We start from the raw sequence: 24,412 nt of genomic DNA, 5'->3' as shown, positions 1-24,412 counted from the left end.
CGCAACGAGCCCGGCCACTCCCCCCTGTGATCCCCGCCATGGGGTGGTGGATGATGTGGCTGCTGTGTGCATGGGGAGCAGCATGGAGCAAGACGCTGCGGGGCGGCTTCGTCAGCTCTGCCACACGGATGGAGCCCTGGCGGCCTGTGGTGAGATTCCAGTTCCGAGGTAGGTGCCCGTCGGGCAGCAGAACGCCTGCAGGAAAGAAACGCTATGGGAGGAGGGAGGAATAGAGCGGGAGCCAAAGGGAATGGAGACGTGACACTTGGCTGCTCGTAAGGGAAATGGTGGGTGGGGTGGAGGCGGCTCGTTGGGTGATGGAGAAGCACTTACCGGTGTCCTGGAGGATTAATATAAAAGTGCTCTAAATAGGACCGAGGGCGGGGTGAAGGGGGCGGGTAAAAGCGGTGGTGACACACTGGAAGAGGTCGCCCTAAGAGGCTGTGGATGCCCCATCCCTGGAGGCATTCAAGGCCAGGCTGGATGTGGCTCTGGGCAGCCTGGTCTGGTGGTTGGTGACCCTGCACATAGCAGGGGGGTTGAAACCATATGGTCATTGTGGTCCTTTTCAACCCAGGTCATTCTATGATCCTCTTATGGTTTTATTCATTTGTCTTATAATCAAGTGTTTTAGCTCCAATCAGTCAATAACATAAAGATCCATTTACTCAGATTCATCTGTTATTTGACCCAGGAGCTACTCTGTGCTGCTCATAATCATGCCTTCGAAATCTTGAAAATATAATTGGGTGGAAGGAAGAAAAATACAGTCTGGAAGTCCACTTGAAAAAGAAGAACATGGGGGAGGGGGTACAGAAGGTTAATGTCATTTGGGTTATGTTAGAAGTTTATTGAAGTGCTGTTTTCATACTGTGTTGCTGAGATGTAAAGAAATAGTGAAAATGTACTAAGATTTATGGAAAATGGTCAAAAAGAGAAAAAGAAATTAGAAGTGAAGCAAGGCTTTAATGATGCTACTTAATACAAACCTATGCTGCACTAACATTCTGTTTTTATGACTTGCATCAAGGCAGAGCAGTTGATTCTGTTTTTCAAATGTCAAGGTGACCATGCTGTTCTGTGTGTCAGAATCACCAACGTAGCAGCAGCTGTGACAAAAGAAGCCAGACTTCACCTGTTTCAAGCACAGGAGTGGCAGAAGCTACAGAATCACATCCAGGATCACAGCTGTACAGAGAAATTCTCTAAAGCTCAACTGACAAGTGAGTTTCTGTCTTCCCATTATGAACTGAGTTACGTGTGTATTTAGAACACTCAGTGTATCAGTAAATCTGGACTTTGCATGGGCTTAAGTCAAGGTAGAACTTTGACCTTCTGTAATTAAAAAAGATTACAAGGGGTGCAATTGCTTCTTTACATCACATCAGAAGACTTTGCTTGCAAGTTATGATTCAGTAGACCACTGGAAAACGGCAGTCCTTGACAAGCAGTGACAGTACTGCAAAGAGGTAAACTTGATGACAAGGTCTGCTCTCATTAAAGCATTTTGAACATTTCATTTATAATATACATTGTTCCAAAGTGGAACACTTGCTTAGTATTAGCTACACAGAACTATTGCCTTTATCAGAACACGTTTTTTTCCTGCTTCGTGTGTTGTCCAAATTTGTATTTCCTGACAGTTGGTGCAGGGAGCTGTGCATATGTTTCTTCCTGGATCCAACTGTTGATCCAGGAGACACATGCTTTCAAAGCACAGAAAATAACTTGAAACAAGTTGTTTTTTAATTGAGTAAATGTAAAAAAGTAGAGTTGACTTTAAGTTAGAAATTGATTCTAACTTTGTCTACAACACATTTGGAGATAATGAGTTTGCTAGGGATTGATTGATGCGTATGTTTGTAGTTTTCTCTTACAGAAAAATGTTTGCATAAAAACCAGCTTTAGTGGAATTTTAGTGAGCTTAAAATATTCAAATGAATCTATCAGCAGTCCTGTAGTTATACTTTTGGTTCTTCTACATAAACAACTTTCCTCTATGGTGGAGCTTATGAGCATCGATCACTGTTACACTCATAAATGAGTTCAGTAACCAGTGTAACAGTGTTTACAGTTCTTGTAGTTTTACTCTAACATACAGAGCCACATATTTGATACACAGCAAATATTTATTTTGGAGAGTTTGCCCAATGGTTAATAGTCGATTGTAGGAAAAATACCACTGAGATCAGTAAGCAGATGAAACTCTTCAGTAAGTTCAGGAAGTAGTTGGATTTAATGTCATTGATTTCAAATGTGCTATTTTTTCAGACAGTGATCTCAGCCCCTTGAAATTGTCTGTGTCAGTTGGGGGAGGATGCTATAAAAAATGCAAAGTTGCACTTTCAAAGCATGCTCATCGATCAGCAGCGTTGCATGTGGCTGTTATTGTTCTGTGCTCTAAAAATCTTTGAAAATAGCATAGAATCAATTTCACAAACATATCTTTTTGTAATGAGTAAGTATCTCTTCGCTAATAGAGAAAATGTAGTCCATTGACATTGTACCAGAGAACAAAAATGTGCTGAAGGTAATAATGTTTGCAGTTACTGTCTTCCATTGGAACGGAGTCTATCTTAGCAAACCCAAAAACTGAGAAATGGATTACAGTACATATCTTTACCAGCCTTTGACAGCACCTAGTTGAAACAAAAGATGAGACTGGAAGTTCTTAAGCTGTAAATAATGGTGTATATTTAAATTCTATCTTCATTTAAGGATAAGTTTGTTGTTTTTTTTTAAATGAGTTAATCAAGTATCTACTCCTTTTTTGTTGTTTGTTTTCTTCCAAAGTGACTGTGAACCACACAGAGCAAAATCTGACAGTGTCCCAGATTCCTTACCCGGAAACATGGTATGTGTTTTATGTAGACAAGTTTACCTGCGAGGAGAATTATTCTGAATCCGAGGATATTCAGTTTGAAATGGTCTTACTAAATCCAGATGCAGAAGGGAATCCATTAGATCACTTTAGCGCAGGGGAGTCTGGTAAGATTTTTTTTCTTAAAATTAGATTTGTAAGTTAAGGATCTGATCTCCCAAACAAGTCAGTACTTACTGTGCTTGGAAAAATATGGTACTGGGGAAAGGACAGCAGAATCTCATACATTTCAGGTCTGACTTTCTCAAAGAAGAGTAAACTTAAATTCATTTTCTGATATTACAGAAAAATTCTTCCCTTCCTCTAGACCAACTTATCTAACTACACATACAGTATACTAGGAAAAACTGTGTTGATATGTTTGCTTATACATTGTTTTTTTATGATCTTTAAGTTGATTGTGAATTGAATCTCTGATTTCAGTGAATTTGTTTATTTAATGTGTGGAATTCCTTAGCTAGACTTTGCAAGACTTGTATCTGTGCAATATGAGTTCATGCACAACGTAAACTTTTTGCCAGTATGATGTCAGATCACCGTGTAGGTCTTTCCAAGTTTGTTATTCATGGGCTACGCACTATGAAATGTTTCAATCTTACATTTTTTACTTAAAAAAATATAAATTTAAGTCTTTAGACCTGTGAAGAAAAATTTCTGGAGACTACTCAAGACAGCAGCAGCAGATAAGCATACATAAAACTGTATGACTCTTAAGCCAATCCAAATCAACTGAAATGTAGTGCTTAGCTTCACTGCTTTGGAAGGCCTAGTTAACATGTCACTGACTTTGCTTGTGGTATAAAAAGAGCCCAGTAAGCTTAATCTGTCTTCGTATACTGATGGAGCCCATATGCCCAGGTCTAGCTTTATATCAGCGCTAAGAATTATGTGCTCAGCTATCCTAATTGTTGTCCAGAGAATGTAGAGGGAACAAAGGCATGTTCCTTGTTGAGGGGAGGGAAATCTTCACACTGAAACTCTTAGAGGAACTTGTAAGGAAGTTACTTATCACCTGTTATTCCAGACTTACAGGTTGACTTACCTCTTCTCAGTTGTGCTTCTTACTCTGCAAATGTGGTTTGTAGTTCTAATTTGGTAAATTTTGTATGCAAAAGTTAATTCACTTATTCTCAAAAAGTAGTTATTGTGTTCTTTCACTAAACTGAGAGACAGTCATTAGCATTATGTGGCCTTTAAGTAATGTTCAGACCTCCTAGGGAGACATCTCAGCTCTCTGTATTTTTTAATGAAGATTTTGAAAATTAGGAAGCAGAACTCAGAAAAGCTTGCATGCTGAGTAAGTAGATATATAAATACGTCAGATGCAGGTATTTAGAGCTGACAAGTAGGAAATAGGATGAGTTTTACATGCCATGTCTTCCATGGTTGCAGATGAACACCTCTTAATACAGAATGAAAAACAGCAGCACTGCCAGGAATCCTGAAGTGACATGCCTATGTCTACTTTTCAAAGAACCAAGGAGGATTTCTTCTCTCTAGAACATTAGACCATCAGAGAAGAGATCCAGGTTCATTTCTTGTATTTTATTTTCTTTGAGGGGGATAAAATCTGCTTAGTTATTGGTAGTTTCAGTTAAGTCACTCTTTAGTCTCGTCCCTGAAATTGTGTCCCGGCTGTGAAGCATTATCAAAATTAAATGGACTAGAAAGAAAATACGAGAAAGAACTTGCAACTATAACTTTCTGATTAGGGTGTTTACCTTTTGAGGAAAGGAGGACTGGTTTCCAGTCCCTTGTAAGCAACTTTTAATATTTTACATGGTAAGGTATTTATGTAGGACTGGCAGTGGAATCTAAAGTTTTTATGATCAGCTGATCAGGTGAACAGCATCTGGATGATCTTGAAGTTAGGTACTTGTAATGAACATACATATATTTTATTTTCTGTGTCTCAGAATGGTTTGGGTTGGAGGGGACCTTAAAGATGAACCATTTGCAACTATCTGATGTGGGCAGAGATGTCTTTCATTAGATCAGGTTGCTCAAAGCCCCATCCAAGCTGGCCTTGAACTCTTCCAAGAATGGGGCATCCAACAGCTTCTCTGGGCAACCTGTTGCAGTGCCTCACTGCATTCCGAGTGAAGAATTTTGTTTGTGTCTAATTTAAATCCACCTTCTTTTCATTTAAAGCCATTATCCATTGTCCTATTTCTACACTCCCTGATAAAGACTATTTCCCCAACTCGAGGTGATGTGGAATTATCACAGAATCATAGGGGTTAGAAGGGACCTCTAGAGATCATCGAGTCCAACCCCCCTGCCAAAGCAGGTTCCCTACACCATGTCACACAGGTAGGTGTCCAGTCAGGTCTTAAATATCTCCAGAGACGGAGACTCCACCACCTTCCTGGGCAGCCTGTTCCAGTGCTCCATCGCCCTCACGGTAAAGAAGTTCTTGTGCACATTCATGCGGAACTTCTTGTGCTCCAGTTTCTGGCCAATTCCCCTTGTCTTGTCTCCACACACTGCTGAAAAAGTCTGGCCTCATCACTTTCCCCCTCACACCTCAGATATTTATAGTCCTGGATGAAGTCCCCTCTCAGTCTTCATTTCTCAAGGTTAAACAGACCCAGTTCACTTAGCCTTTCTTTATAGGGGAGATGCTCCAGGCCCTTCACCATCTTTGTGGCCCAAGTAGTAGGAAAACTTAAATTGATAGCTTAAAGTTCATTCAATCATTATGATGAGAAATAATGTATCTATATAATCCTTTCCAACTTTGGTGGGTGACTCTGAAGTATCATAGAATCGCCAAGGTTGGGAAAGATCTGCAGGGTCATCCAGTTCAACTGTCCACCTACCACCAATACTGCCCACTAAATCATATCCCTTAGTACAACATCTAAATAAACGTCTCCAGGGTCAGTGATTCCACCACTTCCCAGGCAGCCCATTCCAGTGCCTCACCACTCTTTCAGAGAAGTATTGTTTCCTAACATCCAACCTGAGGACAGATAAAAAGTGAGAAGAATAAGAGATTTTGTCCTAAAAATGCTTTATTGTTTTTTTGTTTGTTTGTTTTTTGCTTTTTTTCTGTCAATGATAGATTATGTCAATGATAGATTATGCAGATGTATGCAGGGAAGGCACAGTGGCTCTCAAGTGTTAGATTTTTAGTGAGTCTTTGATAACACATGGTCTTTATCTCTGGTTTCACTGTATGCATTTTAGCCGTAGAAGTTATAGTACAAACAAATATTAAGAACTCATCTAGTCCTAATGATCTTACTTACGTATTGAAGGGTTTTTTAATTGCTGTTTCTCATCTCTGGTTGAAGCTGGCTGAAAGTTTTTAACAGAGTTGTTTTGCTGGAAATAAAACCTGATTCTGTGGGCACTGCATGGTTTTAAGGAAGGCTGGAGAGGAAAAACAGAAGTTTTCTGTGTAGAATTTCTGTTTGCCCATCTTTCTTACCTTATGGTTCTTTGGCTTTTTTACTCTCTGTTAGCTTATATGGTGTGTTCTACTGTTTCTAGATAGTGGGAAAGAGTCCAGGATTCAGGTCTTCAGGGCAACATCTCGCCCAACTACTGCTAGACTGAAAGTCAAAAAGCTTCTGTTTATAGATATCAGAAACTTTGCATGTTTGTTTCTTTTTTTAATTGAAAAAAAAAAAAAAAAGAAAAGAAAAAAAAAGAAAGGAAGGAAAAAAAAAAAGAAAAGAAAAACAATTAACTCTCTTAATTTTCTGTTCATTTTTTTCTTTCCACTTCACTTCAAAGTTTTCTGTATTTGTCAGCTCTGTTGCTTGAAGTGTTTTATGTGGAAGAATAGTGACACCCTGTGGTTAACTGTGTCCTGGGTTTCTCTCTTTTCAGGCTGTGCCTTTAAAAACTGTAGCAAAAAAAAGAAAGTGCTAAAAATGAGTCGCTTAATAAATTTATTTCTGATGAATGGGCTGCAATTATTTTCTTTTTATCAGGAAGCTGGGTGCCACTTTATACTAATTCAGTAATTGCTACAGAGCTTTTCATAGTTGAACAGAATTTCTCCTAAGCTCAGAAAAGGTATTATTGGGTAAAAAATACTTCATAATCAGCTTTTTGAAGAATTCATCAACTCCTGGGTAAAATAGGCCAGGGTTTACACATTTTATCTTACTATCGTTTTTGGATGACAATTACTTAGTATTATCCAGTGATTATATAAATAACATATGAAGATTGTAGCTTACTGCTAACAGTAGCATTTCTGTATAAAAACTGAGTTGTATTTCTTTTTTTATTCTTTTTTTCCACAGGATTACATGAATTCTATTTCCTGCTTGTTCTAGCATACTTTGTAACTGCTTGCATATATGCACAGTCTTTATGGCAGACAATTAAGAAGCATGGACCAATGCATACTGTATTAAAAGTGCTCTCAATCGCATTACTGTTGCAGGCTGGTTCAGCTTTTGCCAACTACATGCATTTCTCAAGGTATCTTTACTTTTGCTTTTAATCTTAAGACTTGAAGGACATGCTGTTTGTAAAGATTAGTACATGGTCTTTCCTGTGCTGATTTTAAAAAAAACCAAAAAACATAAGGCTCGCTTTTTAGAAGTTGCCTAAGTATAGTTATAGAGAGAACACAAACTTAAGTATCACTTACTTTAAAATATCATCTTTTATTCTGTTATCAGTTATTCCAAGGATGGAATAGGAGCACCTTTTATGGGAAGTCTGGCCGAATGTGAGTATGCTCGTCTGCTGTTTTTTACGTATTCCTACACATGAATGTGTATAATGCATTAATTAATGTTCTCATTAGGCTAAATCATTCTGCCCCGTATCACTGTATTTCTGGCATGAAATATTGAGCAACTTTTAAGTTGTTCTTTTGAAAAGTAGGTTTTCTTTTGAAAGTTTATAGTAACTGCACCTAAAGCCCTATAAGTGCGATCCGTCCTGCAAACATTTACCTACAGAACTACCACGAGTAAATCTTTCAATGTGTTGAAGAGTTTTGCTGAGTTTTTATGATCCACTGAAGCTTTTGAGGAAACTATCGTATTTTATGGAGTGTGCCATTTCACTAGCAAGTTTAACATTGATTATAACAAACATGTGTTTTACAGCACAAGTGATAAGGTTAGAGAGCTCTAAAAAATAATTATATAAAGAATTAATGGTAACAAAGCATTTCTGTTGCTCTGTATAGATTTCCCGAGTTCTCATGTGAACCAAATTGTTATAATACTGCCCAAAATGCACTGGTTTATTCTTGCAAGACTGTTTGGAATCTGAGCTTGCTCTTATTTATTTATTTATTATTTCTGCCTTGTGTATTTTACATTTGAAGCATTTAGTGATTCTTTCTAAGCTAATGTTTTGCCCTCTGATTGTTCTCGAGCATGCCAAGAAAGCAGCACTATGATAGTGAGATGGCATAGGCAAGTAACAACCTACATTTCCCTTCATAGAATTCTTTTAGAAACTTGCAGTTGGAAGTAACTGCCTCTTGATGGCACTTGGCTCCACAGTAATTGACACTCTTGTTTTAAGAAGTCGAGTTAGAATTCTTCGCAGCCTCTTCCGCATCTGAGTTTTTACATTTTCCCTCGTGTCCCCTGAAACAAAATTAAGTTGAGACTATGGAAGTAGTCGTATAACTCCTTTCCACTGAGAAATCTGGTGTTAACTACACAACCAGAACTGTAGAGACAATAGCTGCATCTGAGAGCTTCTGTGTATGCATGTATAGATTGAAGTGGAAATCACACTTCTGTTTGCTTACGGTGAAGGTTACTAAGAATGAAATAGTGTCTTTTGAATCAATATCTGAATTCAGATGACTCAGCTAACAGGCTTTCCCTTTCATACTGTTTTGAAAATTTGTGGTTCCCAAAACTGTAAGGAAGCAGAAGGAGAAGTGGAAAGCTTCAATGCCCATTACAGTTCTGATGGATAGCCAATAACAAGTATAGTTCGGAGATGGAAGATGCTACCATTTTTTTCCCATGTTAAAACAGAAATCCTGGTCTCATTTTCACTAGCTTCACTGGGAGCGGAATTTCTTCTAGAAACCTGTTCAGATGCTGTGCCAAACAATACTCATTTCCCAGCGTTGTTTAATCCTTAATATGTATAAAAGCCTGACACTGTCTAAGTCATCATCTGAATTAATCATATAAATCGCATGAATAATTCTGGCACGTAAAAGCATCTCAAATAGCGATCTTTTAACTTCTGATAAGATCAAAATGTGAAAAGTCGAGTAGTATTATTATAGCTGTTGATCAGCTGAAAAAATTGTTCAGGCTGACTCCTGTTTTTACCCCTGCCATCAGAGCGGTTCCACAAAATGTTTATTGGTGTTGTGATAGGTGCTTTATGAGTGCATATGTATATAAATCAGGTATCAGTTCAGCAGTGCGTGACTTTACGCTGATCCGAGATATCATGAGATTGTCATGTCCAACTTTTCTTAAATATAAAGCCTCTTCTTACTTGTAGGTATGTGGCACTGAAGACTAAAGCCTGTACTGATCTTTGCCTTAAACTATTTTGCCTGGGAATCTACTTGTATTGTTGCTACACTGAAGAGCAGAGGAATGTCTATATCCAGGATTCGGCCATTTCTCTAGGCTGGCTTTGTGACATGGGCTTGGCTTGGCACGCCTTGAGCTGGCATAACTATTTTTCTAGGGTGTACCATGCCTAGCTAGCACTGTAAAATCATTCCGGGCTCATTTTGCCCCAAAATACCAGTTTGGTGGGTTTTTTTCAAGTTTGTGTCTACTCAAAGCTCTTTAACAGCTGCTAAATAACAAAGGTGTCTGAATATGTTAGAAGTACATAAGCATATAAAGCATAAAAATACCAATTAAATCCTGAGATAAATATATTAACATTGTGGATTTTTTTATAGCTATATTTTGCCAGTATTGCTGAGTGTCAAAGAAATACAGTAGCTGATCTTCATTTGACACAAATCCCTTGTGTGCGTGTTAATCTATGTACAGAGGCAGCATTTTCTACTGTATGTGGAAGTACATTGATCTTTTTATAGTACATTCCAGCAGTTGCATAAAAATGGAAGTTTTCCTCTATGCTGTAGAAATATTTATCTTCTATCTGGTAACAGAAGTGGAAATGTCAAGTATGGAACTAATTTAAATGAGTTAAAATATTAAGTGAATAAGAAGGATTATTGTACATAGTGACCATCTCTAATTTCTGAAACAAATTTGAAATTTACACAAGAACTAATTTCTCAAGCTGCTTTTAGATCTCTGCTTCACTACTGCTTAGAGCCAATTTACGCTGAATTCTATACAATAGCTTTAAAATTGTTCAGTAAGTTTCAGTCAGAAATTTACCAGCTCAGTGATGCTTGTGGGTAGCTTCTAACTCAAGATTTTCTATGATTCTATGAGCTCTGAAGCTTAACAATCACCGCAACAACACCACAATCATCACAACTTTCAGTTCTTTCTAATATAAGCAGGACTTCAGTGAGGCCGGAAGACACGTGGTTTAGTATATTCTAGCTTGAAATTTTCCTTACTCACACGCAGCTTCAAACACAGGTTAGAGACTCTGATTAAGAACATCGCACTATAGAGTATGTTTTAGTTGTTTCCAGACAGTGGGGGAAATAAATAAGTGTATGCAGTGAAATGAAGCAAAGGGAGTCTGCATTTAATGAAGTACAGACAGATTACTGCGCCAAACTAAGTTAGTGCTAGGGTTAGTCATTGTATTTACCCCTTTAAGTATCTGACTGTGGAATTTGTCCCAAATATTTGTGCTTTCTGTTGCAAGCTACGCCTTCCTTAAGACAAAATGCAATTAATTTAGAAGTACAATGCCACTGTTTGATTTTCAAACAAAAGTTTTGTGGAACAAAGGAAGGAGTTCGTTTCATTGTGTTTCATATTTGCAGTGTGATTAACATACATATGATTTTAGTCCACTGGCCTCTATAAGTCTGTTTATGCAGGTGGATTCCTGAACCCAGACTTCTTTGACACAAAAGTAGAAGTTGGAAGAATGTGGCTCTGTGCCCACGTCATTGCAGAATTACAGCCTAAGTCGAGGGAAGCTTGTAGTGGTCTGTTTGGTCATTTAAAAATCATTAAAGTAGCCACATTTTGTGGCAAAGGAACTTTAGCTAATCAAGTTGTTAATGGAGATTATAAGCCAAAGTGATTCTGAGGCATAAATATCCATCCTTTGTTTGTGGGTGTAGTGAATATCTCTCTTTGTTTTGGGGGGGGGAAAAAAACGTATATTTTTGTGGTGACTGTGTGTGTTTTTCTTTTGTTTTTAATAGTGTGTGACATAGTCTCTCAGATACAAATGCTTTATTTGTTGTTGAGTCTGTGTATGGGTTGGACAATAGGCAGAATGAAGAAATCTCACAGCAGACCTCTTCAATGGGATTCCACTCCAACATCTACTGGCATTGCTGTAGTAGTTGTTGTTACACAGGTTTGTATTTTACATTCATTCTTATACTGAAAGTATAAGTATGTCATTAAGTATGACAGAACTGAGAACCAACTAATTTCAATATTTTATGAGAAAGAAGAGTATCAAGACTGGAGTTAAAAAAAAAAAACAAACCCACAGCATAATGTGCACCCAGCGAGTCTAATAAGTAACAACAATTCTTCTTTATTTTAACAGTTTAAGGTATAGCTCCACACTATGTTTTTGTTCAGCAGTAAAACCACTTAAGAAGTCCCCACAGTTCTCTGAACTCCCGGTTGTATCAATTGTTCATAAAATTATGCTGCAAGCCAGATCAGTGGAATGATCTAGGCTGAACCGGAAGGAAGAAAAAAAGGTTTTGGCACAGTTTTGCCAATCTGATTTGCAGAGTGGTCCTGTAAATAGCTGTCATCAGTACAGTTGCGTGGTTGTGAACTGTGATGTTAGTGCTGACAACAAGGGGCATGGGAGGAAGGATGAGAGAAGGATCCTTACAGTTCTTTTTCTGTCACCAAAAATATGAGATGGCATCCTCATCTTAGAACCACCCCAATAGGATGTCTGATGGCCTTTTCAATCACTATAAGGTGATTCTTTAAAGGTTCATAAGCAGGATTGTTCTTGCAAATATACAAATGATGTGACACATAACTTCATTCAAATGTTTTTCTATTAATATAAATTAGAAAGTCAAGTAAACCAGTAACTTAAAAGTAAATTGTAATGGAGATCGTCCAACCCGGGTGGTGTCTTTTGTAAACAAATTTTTTTTAAATCACAGCATAAAGACAAGAGAATCCAAAAGCCATTGAGAATGAGAAGAACAGGGAGAAACTGGAGACAGTAATGAGGAAGAGATCATACTAAAGATTTTATGCCATTTGAGTAATGTCTGTAATTAGTGCTGCTTCCAAACTAAATAAGTGGACTGCTAAAACATTAAGAGTAGCTGGGAGCTTACAGTATTCTTGCTAATTAAGAATATAAACCAAAGCCTATTAAGGTCAATGAGACTGTTGAAATTTAAAGATGGGTGTCAAAGTAAGGTGGAATGAACCTATCTAACACCAGAAGTTTTACATACTGGTAGTAAAGACTTCTGAAGTATTTAATTCTATTCATGCCTCTCCTCTGGTACATGCATATGGATGTGTTAATACCCTGTCACTTGAGACTGGAAAGTTTGCTGTTGTTTTTTTCCTTTTTACTATACATAGAAAGGGCACTTGTAACCATCAGCTTGATCTTTTTTTAGTTGTTACTTGCAGTAAAAATTGGGGCAAGTATCGTACAGTCATGCTGCCCCAGTACTGTTTAATTATATATATACACCAATGGCTATTTGAGCACCAACAGAGGGCTGGTATGAAATTGGCTGTCTTCTGTGAGGGCACATCTCTGCCACATCTCCCTTCTCAGTACTTTTGGGAATGTCAGGTCTGGTCTTGTAGGAACAGAATGCAGATATCAGGGTATGTCATTGCATGTGGGGGTCTCCAGTTTGTTTCAGTGTCTGCTGTCTCCAGCAAAAGTTCTTTGACACCGTAGCCTTTCTGGAGAGCGTGTTTTCCATCACATGTTCAGTATATGTGGTTATATGTAACTACAGGGGTTTTTCTGACAGATTTCTTCTCCTTATAGCAGAATGCAACTATTGAGCTCAGGGGAGCAGAACCCGGGCTATGTCATCTATCTCTGACCTCAGGACCTCATTCTCTTGATTAGTCTACTGTTTATTCGTCTAGATTGATGTGGGTATTGGATCTGCTGTAACCAGGCAATCAATGATAGTGATCAGTGATCACTTCTAATGACAAAAACATAATCTCCTCTCTGTTCTGTTCTTTCTCAGAAATTCTTATGGGAGAGCCAGCCTCTTTCCATGCCAGACATATGTGTATAAACAGAGATTTCTCAGGATTGCTATGGAGGATACTGGAAACCACACGCATCACCTTAACACAGCAGATTGAGCTTGGACCGTGTTTTATTAACACTCTGCTGTTATCCAACTACTAATTCCTCAGAAAGTTTTCAGATTGTTTTTTTATGGCATGGATTTGTTGGTTGGCTTGTTTCTCTTCTTGTTTTCTCTCTTTCCATTGATGCTATTGGTTCTTTGCTTCTATTCTTTCAAAAACACCAACAATTTCCCAGCCTGTGTTTACATGTTGCCATCAATGTAGACTGACCATTGCCTCCTTGCCAGCAAAGTCTTGTCTGATCTTTGTAGCTGCAGACAGGTAGCATCTCAAAGGAGGGACAAGCCTACCATTCATCATCTCCTTTTCTCCTAGTTTGTTCTTTTTTTTTCCTTCTTTCATTCTCAGTGCAAAAGATTCCCAGGCTGCTCTGCATTCATTAACTGTTTCATACATTGCTGCTGAGACACAAACCTTGTTGATAACGTTCTACTGATAACAAACCGTTCCCATCACATAGACCCAGGCAGTTTAAGCTTTCAGGGCTGATCAGAGCAGAGGCAGCGATTACAGAAGGAAAGGTTATCACTTTGACCAAAATGCATATTGAATCTTAGTGTATTAGAAGTCATGCTTCACAGAGGTCTTAGATACACTCCAAAGGTACGCTCAGGGTGAGCCATGCCTCTGACCTCAGATCTGAAACATTTGTTACTGTACCTAAGTTCATGACATTACATACTCAAGTACTAGACACTAGCCTTGTCTCCCTGCCACCTAATTTCCCTTTTGCTTCCCCTTTACCTTTATCTCTCAGCAGTTATCTCCTCCATGCAAACCAGCTTTTGCTAGAGATTGATATGTTATCTTGCTCTAAAGTCATTCCTGGAATAGCAAGGGGCAGAGGGGGTTCCACCATAATTGTTTCCTTCTGACAGAAGAAGTGACTGTTTGGTTCTTCATCATATGGATGTGGAGATCCAACTTGTATAACAGGATCATCAAGATAACGTCCTTGGTGAGCTTCTTCTAGCTGCTGGAGGGAGAACAGTGCTGGACAGCAGTTGGTGTCCTTTGTCTGGTGTGTTATATAAACAAGGAGATGGTCTTTCTCCTTTAATTTATGAAGAAGCAGTTATGACTTTAATGTTAGACATAAGCTCTGCAGTTCATCCAGATCTTCCATAAACAGCCAGAGCAGAGTTGTTCTGCTGGATAACAGTCAGGATATTCACCCTGATTTCTTCTCAGATGTGAAAGAATTCTGCTCACTGGTAACAAAAAAATCGGATTCCATCTTGAACATGTTGGTATCTGTGTATTTTTTAAGTCTCGTGCCCAGTGCTACAGCAGAGGGAGCAGATGTGTGCCTTTCTGCGGTCAAGTTGAATGGCATCAGAGCTTACTGACGCTACTCTCAGGCATGACCATAGAGATGTTGACTTCAAAATCAAGTTTGTCTGTGAAAGCTTTCCCTCCACTGAGAACATACTGCCTAATCCACTGTAGCTTACAAACACTCTGTAGCACAGATTTCTACTTTATAGAATGCTGCTTTTCTCCAGTGAGCAAGAATAGATCCAGCTCATAGTAAGAGCAATGACAAATGTTTTTTTCTTCTTCAGGTTTCTTGTGTGTTGCACTGACAGTTCCATTTCTGCCTGTAATGCTTCTGCTTTCTAATTATTTTGGAATAGCCTAGTAAAACTTAAAGGAGCTGAACTTCTGTGATCTTATGCTGCTATCACTGCATGCAGTCTTTGTTCAGCTGTGTTGTCTGCACAGCTCACATTCTTTAGAGGGCTAGTCCAGAGCAAACCGTATTGTCAGATGCTGTTTTCTTGTGAGGATTTGGACTTTATTCTCGTGATTGCTTTGCTTCAACTCTTTGTCATCTTCTCATGAAAGTGGCTTCTTTCGTTGATGTTACTTCTGGTGGTAGGTTAAGGATGATTCAAACCCTTGTGAGTCCTGTTCTTTAAGGCTGAGATGGCTGTGGCATCTACCTAAAAGTCCTTCTTAAATTGATACCACACTGCATGTTCATGTCAGGGAGATTCTACATATATAATTTTTCTAAAGTTTTCTTAGTCTATGTCCAGTCCAAGGATATTGAAGATTGAGTTCCCATGCATAAACATCAAAAAAGGAAATGCTCTGTACAAGACTGCTGTCATTCTGTAATTGGTAGAATCCTCGATGATTTCTGGGTGTATTCCACCTTTGAAATTCTACTTCTGCATTGGGAATTCATCAGGTTCATACCAAAACTAATGCTTTAGCCACAACTTTACCAAACACTGCTGTTTCTTAGGATTTTAAGAGCCATTTAGTCTTATTCCAGGCTTAATCCTTGAGAGGATTCTCAGTCAAGTAATTTGATCATCTTGAGTTATTTGCTTGGAGTTGCCCAGAAAAGGTGTTTCAGCAGCAATGTTAGAAGAACATTGGTCAGATAATTTACTCGTCTTAATTAGTGATATTCAAGACGTGCTTTATACTTCTTACTCTCTCATATTTCCATTTTTCTATACAGGTGGCTGAGAAGTAATTAAAATGACAACAGTCATGTTCACCATGTCATAGCCTGACTAAGGGACAGAAAAAGTGAGAGAGTGCTCTCAAAGCATATTCTTAGCCAAAAACAATCTAGTCTCAACTGACGAGACTTGAGGACACCCAGCTTTGGAATGCACAGGTGTATTGCATATCTAAAAAATAAAAATAAAAAGTTTATATCAGTAACCTTTCTGTCACTAAAATATTGATGTAGTTAGAGAGCCTTTGAATTTGTTCAGAGAGGAATCTGACTAATTTAGATTTCTAAACTGAGGCATACAATGTCTCTTTCTGAAGGCCTTTAGAGCTGCCTTGCTCATATAAATCAAATTTGACTACCTTTCTTCAGAAAGCCTGCTTTATTAGACACCTGAAACTCAAGTGCAAGTTATATGTCTGTAGTAGGTGGACTGGATTCCAGTGTATATTCAGTTCTTAAAATGCCACTCGGCTGCTACATGCTGCTGGGAGCCTAAATTTTATGGGTATTCTAATTCATAATGTTAACAATCCCAAACTCTTGAAAAAGTTTTATTCAGCAAGACCCAACTTTCAAGCAACTCTGCAAGTAGGCACCTGCCTTCTATTCAACTGAGACTCAGAAAGTAGGCTTTTCTTAATCTGTTTTTCCTTAGACAATCTATCAGTATTCTTTCTCACAGTGCTCTTCTAACACTGGATTCTACAGCAAGTGGATACAGTGCTGTTTTTCTGAGTGTTAAGGTGGATTACTGTCTTGCATGTAGCTATCTGTTGGCTAGAGTGTTTGTCCAGGTGTTGCAACAGCACTTGGAACCTGTGACGCTGCTTTTCATAGTCCCTAAGAGGATTCCAAGCCAGTTGCTTGCAGAGTCAGGCTCGCTCCCGGTTTCTGACCTAGCTGATGTTGAATTCTTTTCTCCACGATGGCACAGCTTCAATAGAAGGGGTGGAGAGTGGCCCACCCAAGAACAGCCTATAGCCTGGCAGTTAGGGCACTCTCCAAGGAGGTGGGAGATGTGAGTTGGATTTCCTTTAGGCAAAGAAGGGAATTGTGGGAGATCCGAGTTCAACTTGGGTGAATGCTTGATCCTTCAGGCTATTGTATAAAAGGGGCAGCAGCACCACCCTCTTACTTCCCCATCTTTAAAAAGAAAAGTGAATCCTGTTAGGATTTTGAAAGAAAAGGCGTAGTCGCCTGCCTTTGAAACAAGCTTTACAGGTTGTGAATCCCAACTGGAAGCGGACACCTCCCTGTATCGGTTCAGTGGGCTTCCTGCTGAGTAGGCTGACTGTTTAACTACATTAGTATCTTGCATTTTAGGCTAAAATGCTCCATTCCTTCTACCTAACTTAGAGAAAACTATAACTTGTCCAACTTTCTGCAAGTCATGAAATGCAAGAAATGAGACCCTGTTCCTGACAGTCAGATTTGGAGTAATGCACAGCCCTAGGAAAGCAGTTGTGGCCAGGGTTATTTGTTATGTAACACCGCAGTCTCCAGCATGCAGAGAAGAGCGTGACCATTTGTGCTGATAATTTGATCTGTGATAAAAAGATTAATTGAAGTTTCACGTATGAGCCTTGCTTTCTAAATGTATGTTGCTGTTGTTCTTTTCCAGAGCTTTTTATTAATTTGGGAACAGTTTGAAGACACTAATCATCACAGCTACCATTCACACCACAGCTTAGCAAGTGGACTGCTTATTGGCCTGAGAGTTTGCCTGGGGTTGTCACTGGCTGCTGGTCTTTACCAGATCATCACAGTGGAGAGAAGCACACTGAAAAGGGAGTTCTACATCACCTTTGCTAAAGTACGGGCTCATGGAAACTGATCCGTTTTGCTGTAAAAGTAATTGTGGCACACAGTTGGCTGAAGCACTGAACTGTTTTCCTCCATAAGAAAGTTAATATTTAAGTGTCTGATTTGATTAAACTGCACCCTGTCATCATACTCCGAGCAGTCATTTTAATTTGACAAGTAGCATAGAGCTTTTCTAAACAGAAATCCCACCTTTCATTGTGTGGTTTTCATTCTGTTGATTGAAAATTAAACAATGGATTCATAAAAAAGACAGAAATGTAAATGCAGTTCCTTTAACTGTCATCTCTTTCTTCTTAGCTGGCATATAGTTATTTTATAACTTACACTCTTCTTTTCTTTTAGGCCTGCATTCTCTGGTTTTTGTGCCACCCATGTCTTGCAACCGTTTCTGTAATATTCAGAGAATATCAAAGGGAAAAGGTATGTACAGGCAAGATAAAAGAGATGGAATTTGAATAGTAGTTGTTCTTCATGTTCAGTGTTTGTTAGCAAACTCATGCTCTTAGGCTGTTAATCTTATGACCCCAAAGCAACTTGAAAAGTCTTAGTCACACAGCTCTTATTGATGCTAATGTGAGTCATATTTTACAAAGGCATACTGGGTTTGAATCATCTAAGGGTAATCGTTTCTAGACTAAGGGGGATGGGGAGATGGTTAAGTCAAAGGAAAATGTGGAGGGGGTGTTTCGTTTTATTGTTTGCTTGTTTGTTTTTTAATTAAAAGCACCTTGGGGTTCTTTTAACAAAGCTAGCAGAAAGATAAATCAGTGGATTTTTTTGTTGTTTGCTTTTCAGTCTTCATCGTTTAAAAGCTTTATGTGGCTAAATAGGTCAGGGAACCTGTAGCTGAACTGTATTCTGTAGATTAAGAGATCTGTCCAAATGCCTAGTTTGGTTTGTGAGCTCTTAACATTTAAAAACAAAGGTGGGCTTACTGGATTTCTTGGTTGCTTAATCATATTGGGAACTAGAGAACTAGTGTGTGGAGCCTGCCATGTTCAGATAAAGTGCATTTCTATTCTCAGGTGACTGGCTACCTCAGTCCAGGGTAGTTTGCTTCTTTATAGTTATAACCACCTTTGCATTTATATGCAGATATTTTCAGAAAATGAGCTTGTGTGGGTTAATATAGAAAGGGGAAGAAAATATTCTACCAAAAATATGTAATACTTATGAAATATTGATATAATGAAACAACATAGTTTTTTTTATTTATTTATTTTTTAAAAAGATAAATCCAGGGGTAAATGAGAAGAAACCTCCTCTAGATCAATGAAAAAATCTGTTAGGATGAGCAGTGACAAGAATGAGTAGACAATAACATTTTGTGATATTTTGAGGGTTTGAGTTTACTGAAGGGAGGCTGTTGTTTCTGTCCTCTTGAATTTTGAAAAGTTTTAACCGTCGTGCAGCTGGAGTACCTGTGTTATGGTTATGATGTATTTCCTCCTTTAAATACATTTAGATATCACAGAAATGTACGATCAACAAATACTACGTTTGTGCAAGAAAAACATGGGTTTTAACAGACTCTCTATACCAAAAATTAGACTTGTGTTAAATCAGAAACAGTGGTTACCTTGTTGGTTTTGATAAATACTGCTTTATGTGTCTCTTACAGATTAAGAGACTTGCAGTGAGAAGAGGTCTAAGTGAGACTGTTAAATCACTTCCCTCACAGCTCTGCGACTGTGCTAGTTCAGAGTGTTTTCATGTTGTTTTTGTTTTTTTTTTTCTCCTCTGTTTGTTGTAAGAAAAGAATATCTAAGCATCACCTCTGCTTGTGGAACTGCATGGGTGGTGAATTGCAAGTCTGAAATTCCCCGGAACAGAGACCGCCAGAAGGGGTTATGTGACTTGCCTTAGGGCCATCTGCTGATTTGAAAACATCCAGGTGTGAGAGCGTGAATCTTGGACTTGAGCTTCACATTCAAATCTTCTGTAACTGCAGCAGTATTAAAAGATTTAAGGTTAAGCTTCAAGCATACACATACTGTGCTGGTAGTGCTGGTAGAGATTTATTTGGGCTTGTTACTCACTTTTTCTCCTTTTTTTTTTTTGTCTTTAGATTATTACCATAGGCGTTATCCTCTGTCAGTGCATCTCCATGGTTATCCTCTACAGACTTTTTCTCTCACATAGTCTATATTGGGAAGTATCTTCACTGTCATCAGTGACATTGCCACTGACTGTATCCTCTGGACATAAAAATCGACATCGCTTCTGAGATGTTTAGGAAGAATATGTTATGTAAAAAAATGTGCAATAATGATCTAAATATGCAGGTATTTTTGTCACAGGTATGTGATACATTGGTTTCACTGAAAAACCAGGTGATTGTATCAGAGCATTTCATGGAACTTTGGTCTGACATGGTCAATAGGTTAATATGTTTAAGTATTGTGGCAAAAATGGAGTAATTTGAGTGGAAAAATCTGTAATTGGAGTAATTTCCTAAATATGGTGTGTGTGTGTGTGTGTGTGTGTGTGTGTGCGTGTGCAGCAACGGGTGCCGAGCCATATCACAGGAAAGTGTAAGGAATCTTTCCTCCCCTATCCACAGCCACAAAAAAAAAAAATGTCCTTACTTTATATCTGTACTAGGTTTGAAAGTCTTATAAAAGATGGTTCTTGAAATGTCTGCAAGTTCAAACAAGTCTGATATAGGCCAGTTGTGAAATCGATGTGATGTATTACAATGAATACAAGTTTTTTGGTTGTTTCTTTTTTTTTTCACGCTTTAGGAAAAAAAGTGTATTTTATATAGAAGTATAAAGGAAATGGAAACAAAAGAGGGAAAGTCCACTAAAAACATATATAAAATGTTTACAGCTATCTACAGGAAACTTCCCTTTATCATTGGTGTGAAATAAGCTTTTTTGTATTGGTTAGAACTGTGATGAAGATGGGAACAAAGTTTGTGTTTTCCTCTTTTGAAGTAAATGTAACTAAAAATTTCACCTCGTCGTGAAGATCTAAACAATATTTGAGGCTTAAGAAGATACAGCAACATAAAGGTAATTAAAACAGCAGGCTCACATTTACAAAAAAAAAAAAAAAAAAAAAGCCAAGAGAAAGAAATGGGTGATGTGGCACTAGAATTTTAATCCTGATATAATTCATTTCTCTTACATTGAGGATTCAATCATAATTAAGCCATATACACAGATTAAATTAACAGAAGCATTTCATATAAATGTTGGTTTCAGTCATCAACTACCCATGAATTCCTGCCCAAGGATACTTAATCAGGATTAAATTTTCTATGAATAATTGAAAAACAAAATACTCACTGGATTTGTTATAATCCATGTTGGCACTGAGTTCTAAGTAGTTGCCATCTTCCATCCATTGTAATAAAGCCATACTACTTTGTGATGCCCTTGCATTCAGAAAAACAGTGTAAATATATACTTTATTGAAGTGCCTATTTATTGAGTATGATTAGATCGTGCTGACATTTTCCTTCATTATAAGAACATACCTATTACCATTGTGACTGCAGTCTTTCTTGGATTTTCTTAAATTATTTGTCATATTTTAGCCTTCTTACCATGAACGCTTTGTCTCTTTGCAACACTGATTTTATTTTCAGGTAAATTAGTGTTCGTTTCTTCTTAATGGTATGCATCTAATTATGCATCTGTGAAAACGTGAAGACACCAGCGTTCTGGCTTCAAAACAGCCCTAACTTTTCATTCATGTTTGCCTCAGATGTGAGCGTAGTTGAAACGTAAGTCTATTCCATTTCAGTTTAGAGGTGAAAGTAGACATTTGCCTTTGACTAAGGCGAAATGGCAACATGACAAAGTTGCTCATTAAATCATCTCCTTTCTTATTGTTTGTAATTCAGATCAAGAATGGCAGGTTGAGGCTGGAAGAGATGAGATATTATGATTTCACACAATCTTCAGAATGATTAAAAGATTAATTATTACATTCCTCTGATAACCACGCAAAAATATTATTGGTTAAAACTTCAGTCTTTATTTCCCTGCTTATCTCTGTACTTTTCATCTTCTCAAAAAAAAAAAAAAAAAAAAAAAAAAAAAGCATCCTGTTTTTGATAAGTCTCCAATAATGCAGCAGAAGAGTTCTATCTGTCCTCACGCATAAGACGTGAAATTCACACTTAAAATAGAGTTTTCTGACACACTCAAGAGCTCCTTTATATTTTATGATCTGTCACGATAAAAGTTTTAACGTATGCAGAAAAACTGTGTGTGACTTTCAGAGTAGACACTGTTTTATTCTCCCAGAGTGTTTTCTTGCTTCCCGTAGAAGATCTGACTTCAATCTGGCCGTATTGAAGTAAATGGTATCTTAATTTTACCTTCTAAATATACCCTGCAACAATTCATAAAGCACATTCAGAATTCATTGTTCATCTGGGTATAAATGTGAAGTATAAGATGTTGTCTCTTAATCTTTTCCAGATTGCCCCATAAATCAACAGGAAACATTATTCTTTTAGTCTGGCATCAAATCCAGTGATTTGAAAATAAAATTTTAATTTTACTATTAATGTAACTGCAGCAGATCAGTATCACTTTCTCATGGTGAGCTGTACCAGCAACATGCATTTCTGCTTGGGCCTATTAGCACTCTTTCCTAACCACCATCCACAAATGCTGAGGTATTAAATCACTAACGTGTGCTGTAGCATTAGGTCCGTGTCACTGTGATAATATTCAAGGTGTCTGTTAATTTAGTGTATGATATCCATAGGGATAGGGGGCCTGAAATCTTCAAATATGAGCTATTTACAAAACTTAATGCTCACCAACATTCAAGCTTGAAGCTTACTGCCTGTGGATTGTGCCTGGGGAATCGCTTGAATATGTGGAAGCCTGTCTCTTCTTCCTAACTTAGGTCTTCCATGGGACCTACTGCTGCAGCCTTGGTTTTTTTCATGTTTATTCACATAGTTACCCAACTTATCAATTTGGTTTCATAGCCACCTCTTAGAAGAATAGCTTCCAGCCGCCGTCTCAAATAAGTGCACCCCCACTGAAAAACTTTATCACTTTGTAAAATGTGTTTTCCATCACCCCAACACTCCCTCCCCCCCCCACCAAAGGAAAGGGGTTTGTGTTGCAAAACTGCAGTTCTGGTGTAGATGTAGGCAACTCATTCCTCCACCTCAGCTACAGGCCGGCTGCCGGCAGTGGACAAAAGCACTCCTTTAGCAAGCCCGTAGCCCCAGTGTGTCAAGGGCATGGTTTGTGCCAGCTGTAAGCAGCTGCCCACCCAGGGAGCTCTCAGCAGGAGGGCTGTAGCCGGGTTGCAGCCTGCCTGCCACCTCGCAGAGAGAAACACGCTCCATGTAAAGGCAGCGCTACCAGCTGCTGGCCGTGCTGAGCGGCACCGTTTAGTCGAGGTTGAATGGCAACTTCGTACTCGTTAGATTTTGTGCATGACATGGTTCTGTTTACAATAAAGTTGCAGAGAAAGAGTTTACTAATTCCATTGTTTGTAAGTTTCAGCGCATGGAAAAAATAAGCACACGTTGACACTATGGCAAGCTGCAGTTGTACTCTGAAGAAATACACTTCTGTGCATGAGAGGACGCTTCCTTGCCAGTCATCTCCCTTTGTCCTGGCACGGATGCCAGTTAGTGTCAATTACAATTTGTTGGTCGGGGTAGGATGGTTGTTCAAGAGGAGCAGGAGTGAGATCACCAATTCAGCCCGCAAGACCCCCCACACGCTGTGAGCAGTGATAGTGTTGCATAGCTCCCAACACCAGCTGGATTGGAACCGATGATGTAGAGGTTGGAACAATCCTCCAGCTCATACAAGTCCTCTAAGCTATTTGCTCCCATTCTCTGTAGGGTATGTTGATTGTACTTTTATTTAAAGCGCTTCAGGTAGGAAAAAATGAATATTTACAATTAAATGCATGTAAATGGAAGTGGAAAGGCTTGATTGGAAAAATATCAAGTTTCTAATACATATTACTATATTAAGACCTCCCACACAAGACAAACACTTATAGTCTGATCTAATGAATATTCTTTTCTGATTCCTGTGCCAGTGGAGAGCCACAGTAGTAGCAAAATCTTTTTTGTTTGCATCTTGGTCCAATACAGAACTGGAAATGGCTTGGTTCTAGTTTGTTCTGTGTGGTGTCATGCCTCTGCCTGGTATGTTTTAGACATTCATGATGACTGGGCTGGCTGAAATTGATATTATGTTGTACTTTTAGCACTTTTCTTTGCATGACTGTGCAACGTATAAAGGGTGGGCAATCTTCAAATGTCAAAAGAGAGACAGTGGCAACGTGTTTTTCGAAGGATTATTTGTTAACCACAGCGAATGGCATCTAGACTGGTTTTCTAGTCAACAGTAAGTTCCATTTCTCATTTTTCTTAAATCCTTTTCTAGAAAAATACTTCCTGTCTTACAGAGTTCTACCTCTCCCACTGCACTCTCTTCCCTCCCCTTTCCCCTCTCTCACACACAATCTTGAGTGCAATGGGTGTCACTTCTCTCTCTATCTCTCCATCTGTTCCCACGATCAACACTCACAGTCCAGCCCCTACTTTGCATCTAGTATGCGTATTCTCTTTATCCTTGGTCTGTTTTGATTTCACGCTTTTCCTGTCTCTCCCTTGCCCTCTCCACCATGACTTTAGTCTCTCTAGCCATCAAGAGACCTGAGGGTGTGGTTTGACACTGCAGCTCATTTGGGCTCTTGGCTGCCAAAAATGAGCGTCCCCTTGGCTTGCTGTTGCTTCCCTTGAAGTGGTGGTGGCTGTCACCTAGCAGTTTGAGTGAGATGAAGCCAAGGAGTTACACTGGT

The 24,412-nt window shown here is 38.6% G+C and overlaps 1 protein-coding gene across 5 annotated transcripts; it reads left to right on the top strand.

Annotated features, from left to right (window-relative positions):
* The first annotated feature begins 26 nt into the window (after window positions 1-26).
* Window positions 27-23,072, top strand: GPR180 (G protein-coupled receptor 180). 5 transcript variants are annotated; one of them, XM_085553040.1, is made up of 9 exons: window positions 27-168; window positions 1,065-1,223; window positions 2,794-2,854; window positions 7,144-7,324; window positions 7,528-7,577; window positions 11,163-11,320; window positions 17,406-17,597; window positions 17,951-18,028; window positions 19,677-23,072. In XM_085553040.1, the coding sequence occupies exons 4-9, from the start codon at window positions 7,242-7,244 to the stop codon at window positions 19,833-19,835; spliced, it is 720 nt and encodes a 239-aa protein (XP_085409166.1). In that variant the 5' UTR covers window positions 27-168; window positions 1,065-1,223; window positions 2,794-2,854; window positions 7,144-7,241; the 3' UTR covers window positions 19,836-23,072. The 5 variants fall into 5 exon arrangements, with proteins under 5 accessions (XP_085409166.1, XP_015707029.1, XP_085409146.1 ...); XM_015851543.3 differs by having other exon boundaries at window positions 2,794-2,988; XM_085553020.1 differs by having other exon boundaries at window positions 2,794-2,988; window positions 19,363-23,072.
* Window positions 23,073-24,412: the final 1,340 nt, after the last annotated feature.

This window comes from Coturnix japonica, chromosome 1, assembly GCF_054131305.1.
Source record: "Coturnix japonica strain WE chromosome 1, WE-NBRP24, whole genome shotgun sequence".
Taxonomy (NCBI): domain Eukaryota; kingdom Metazoa; phylum Chordata; class Aves; order Galliformes; family Phasianidae; genus Coturnix; species Coturnix japonica.
The sequence above is the reverse complement of the archived record's forward strand: the minus strand, read 5'-3'. Positions and strand labels throughout refer to the sequence as shown.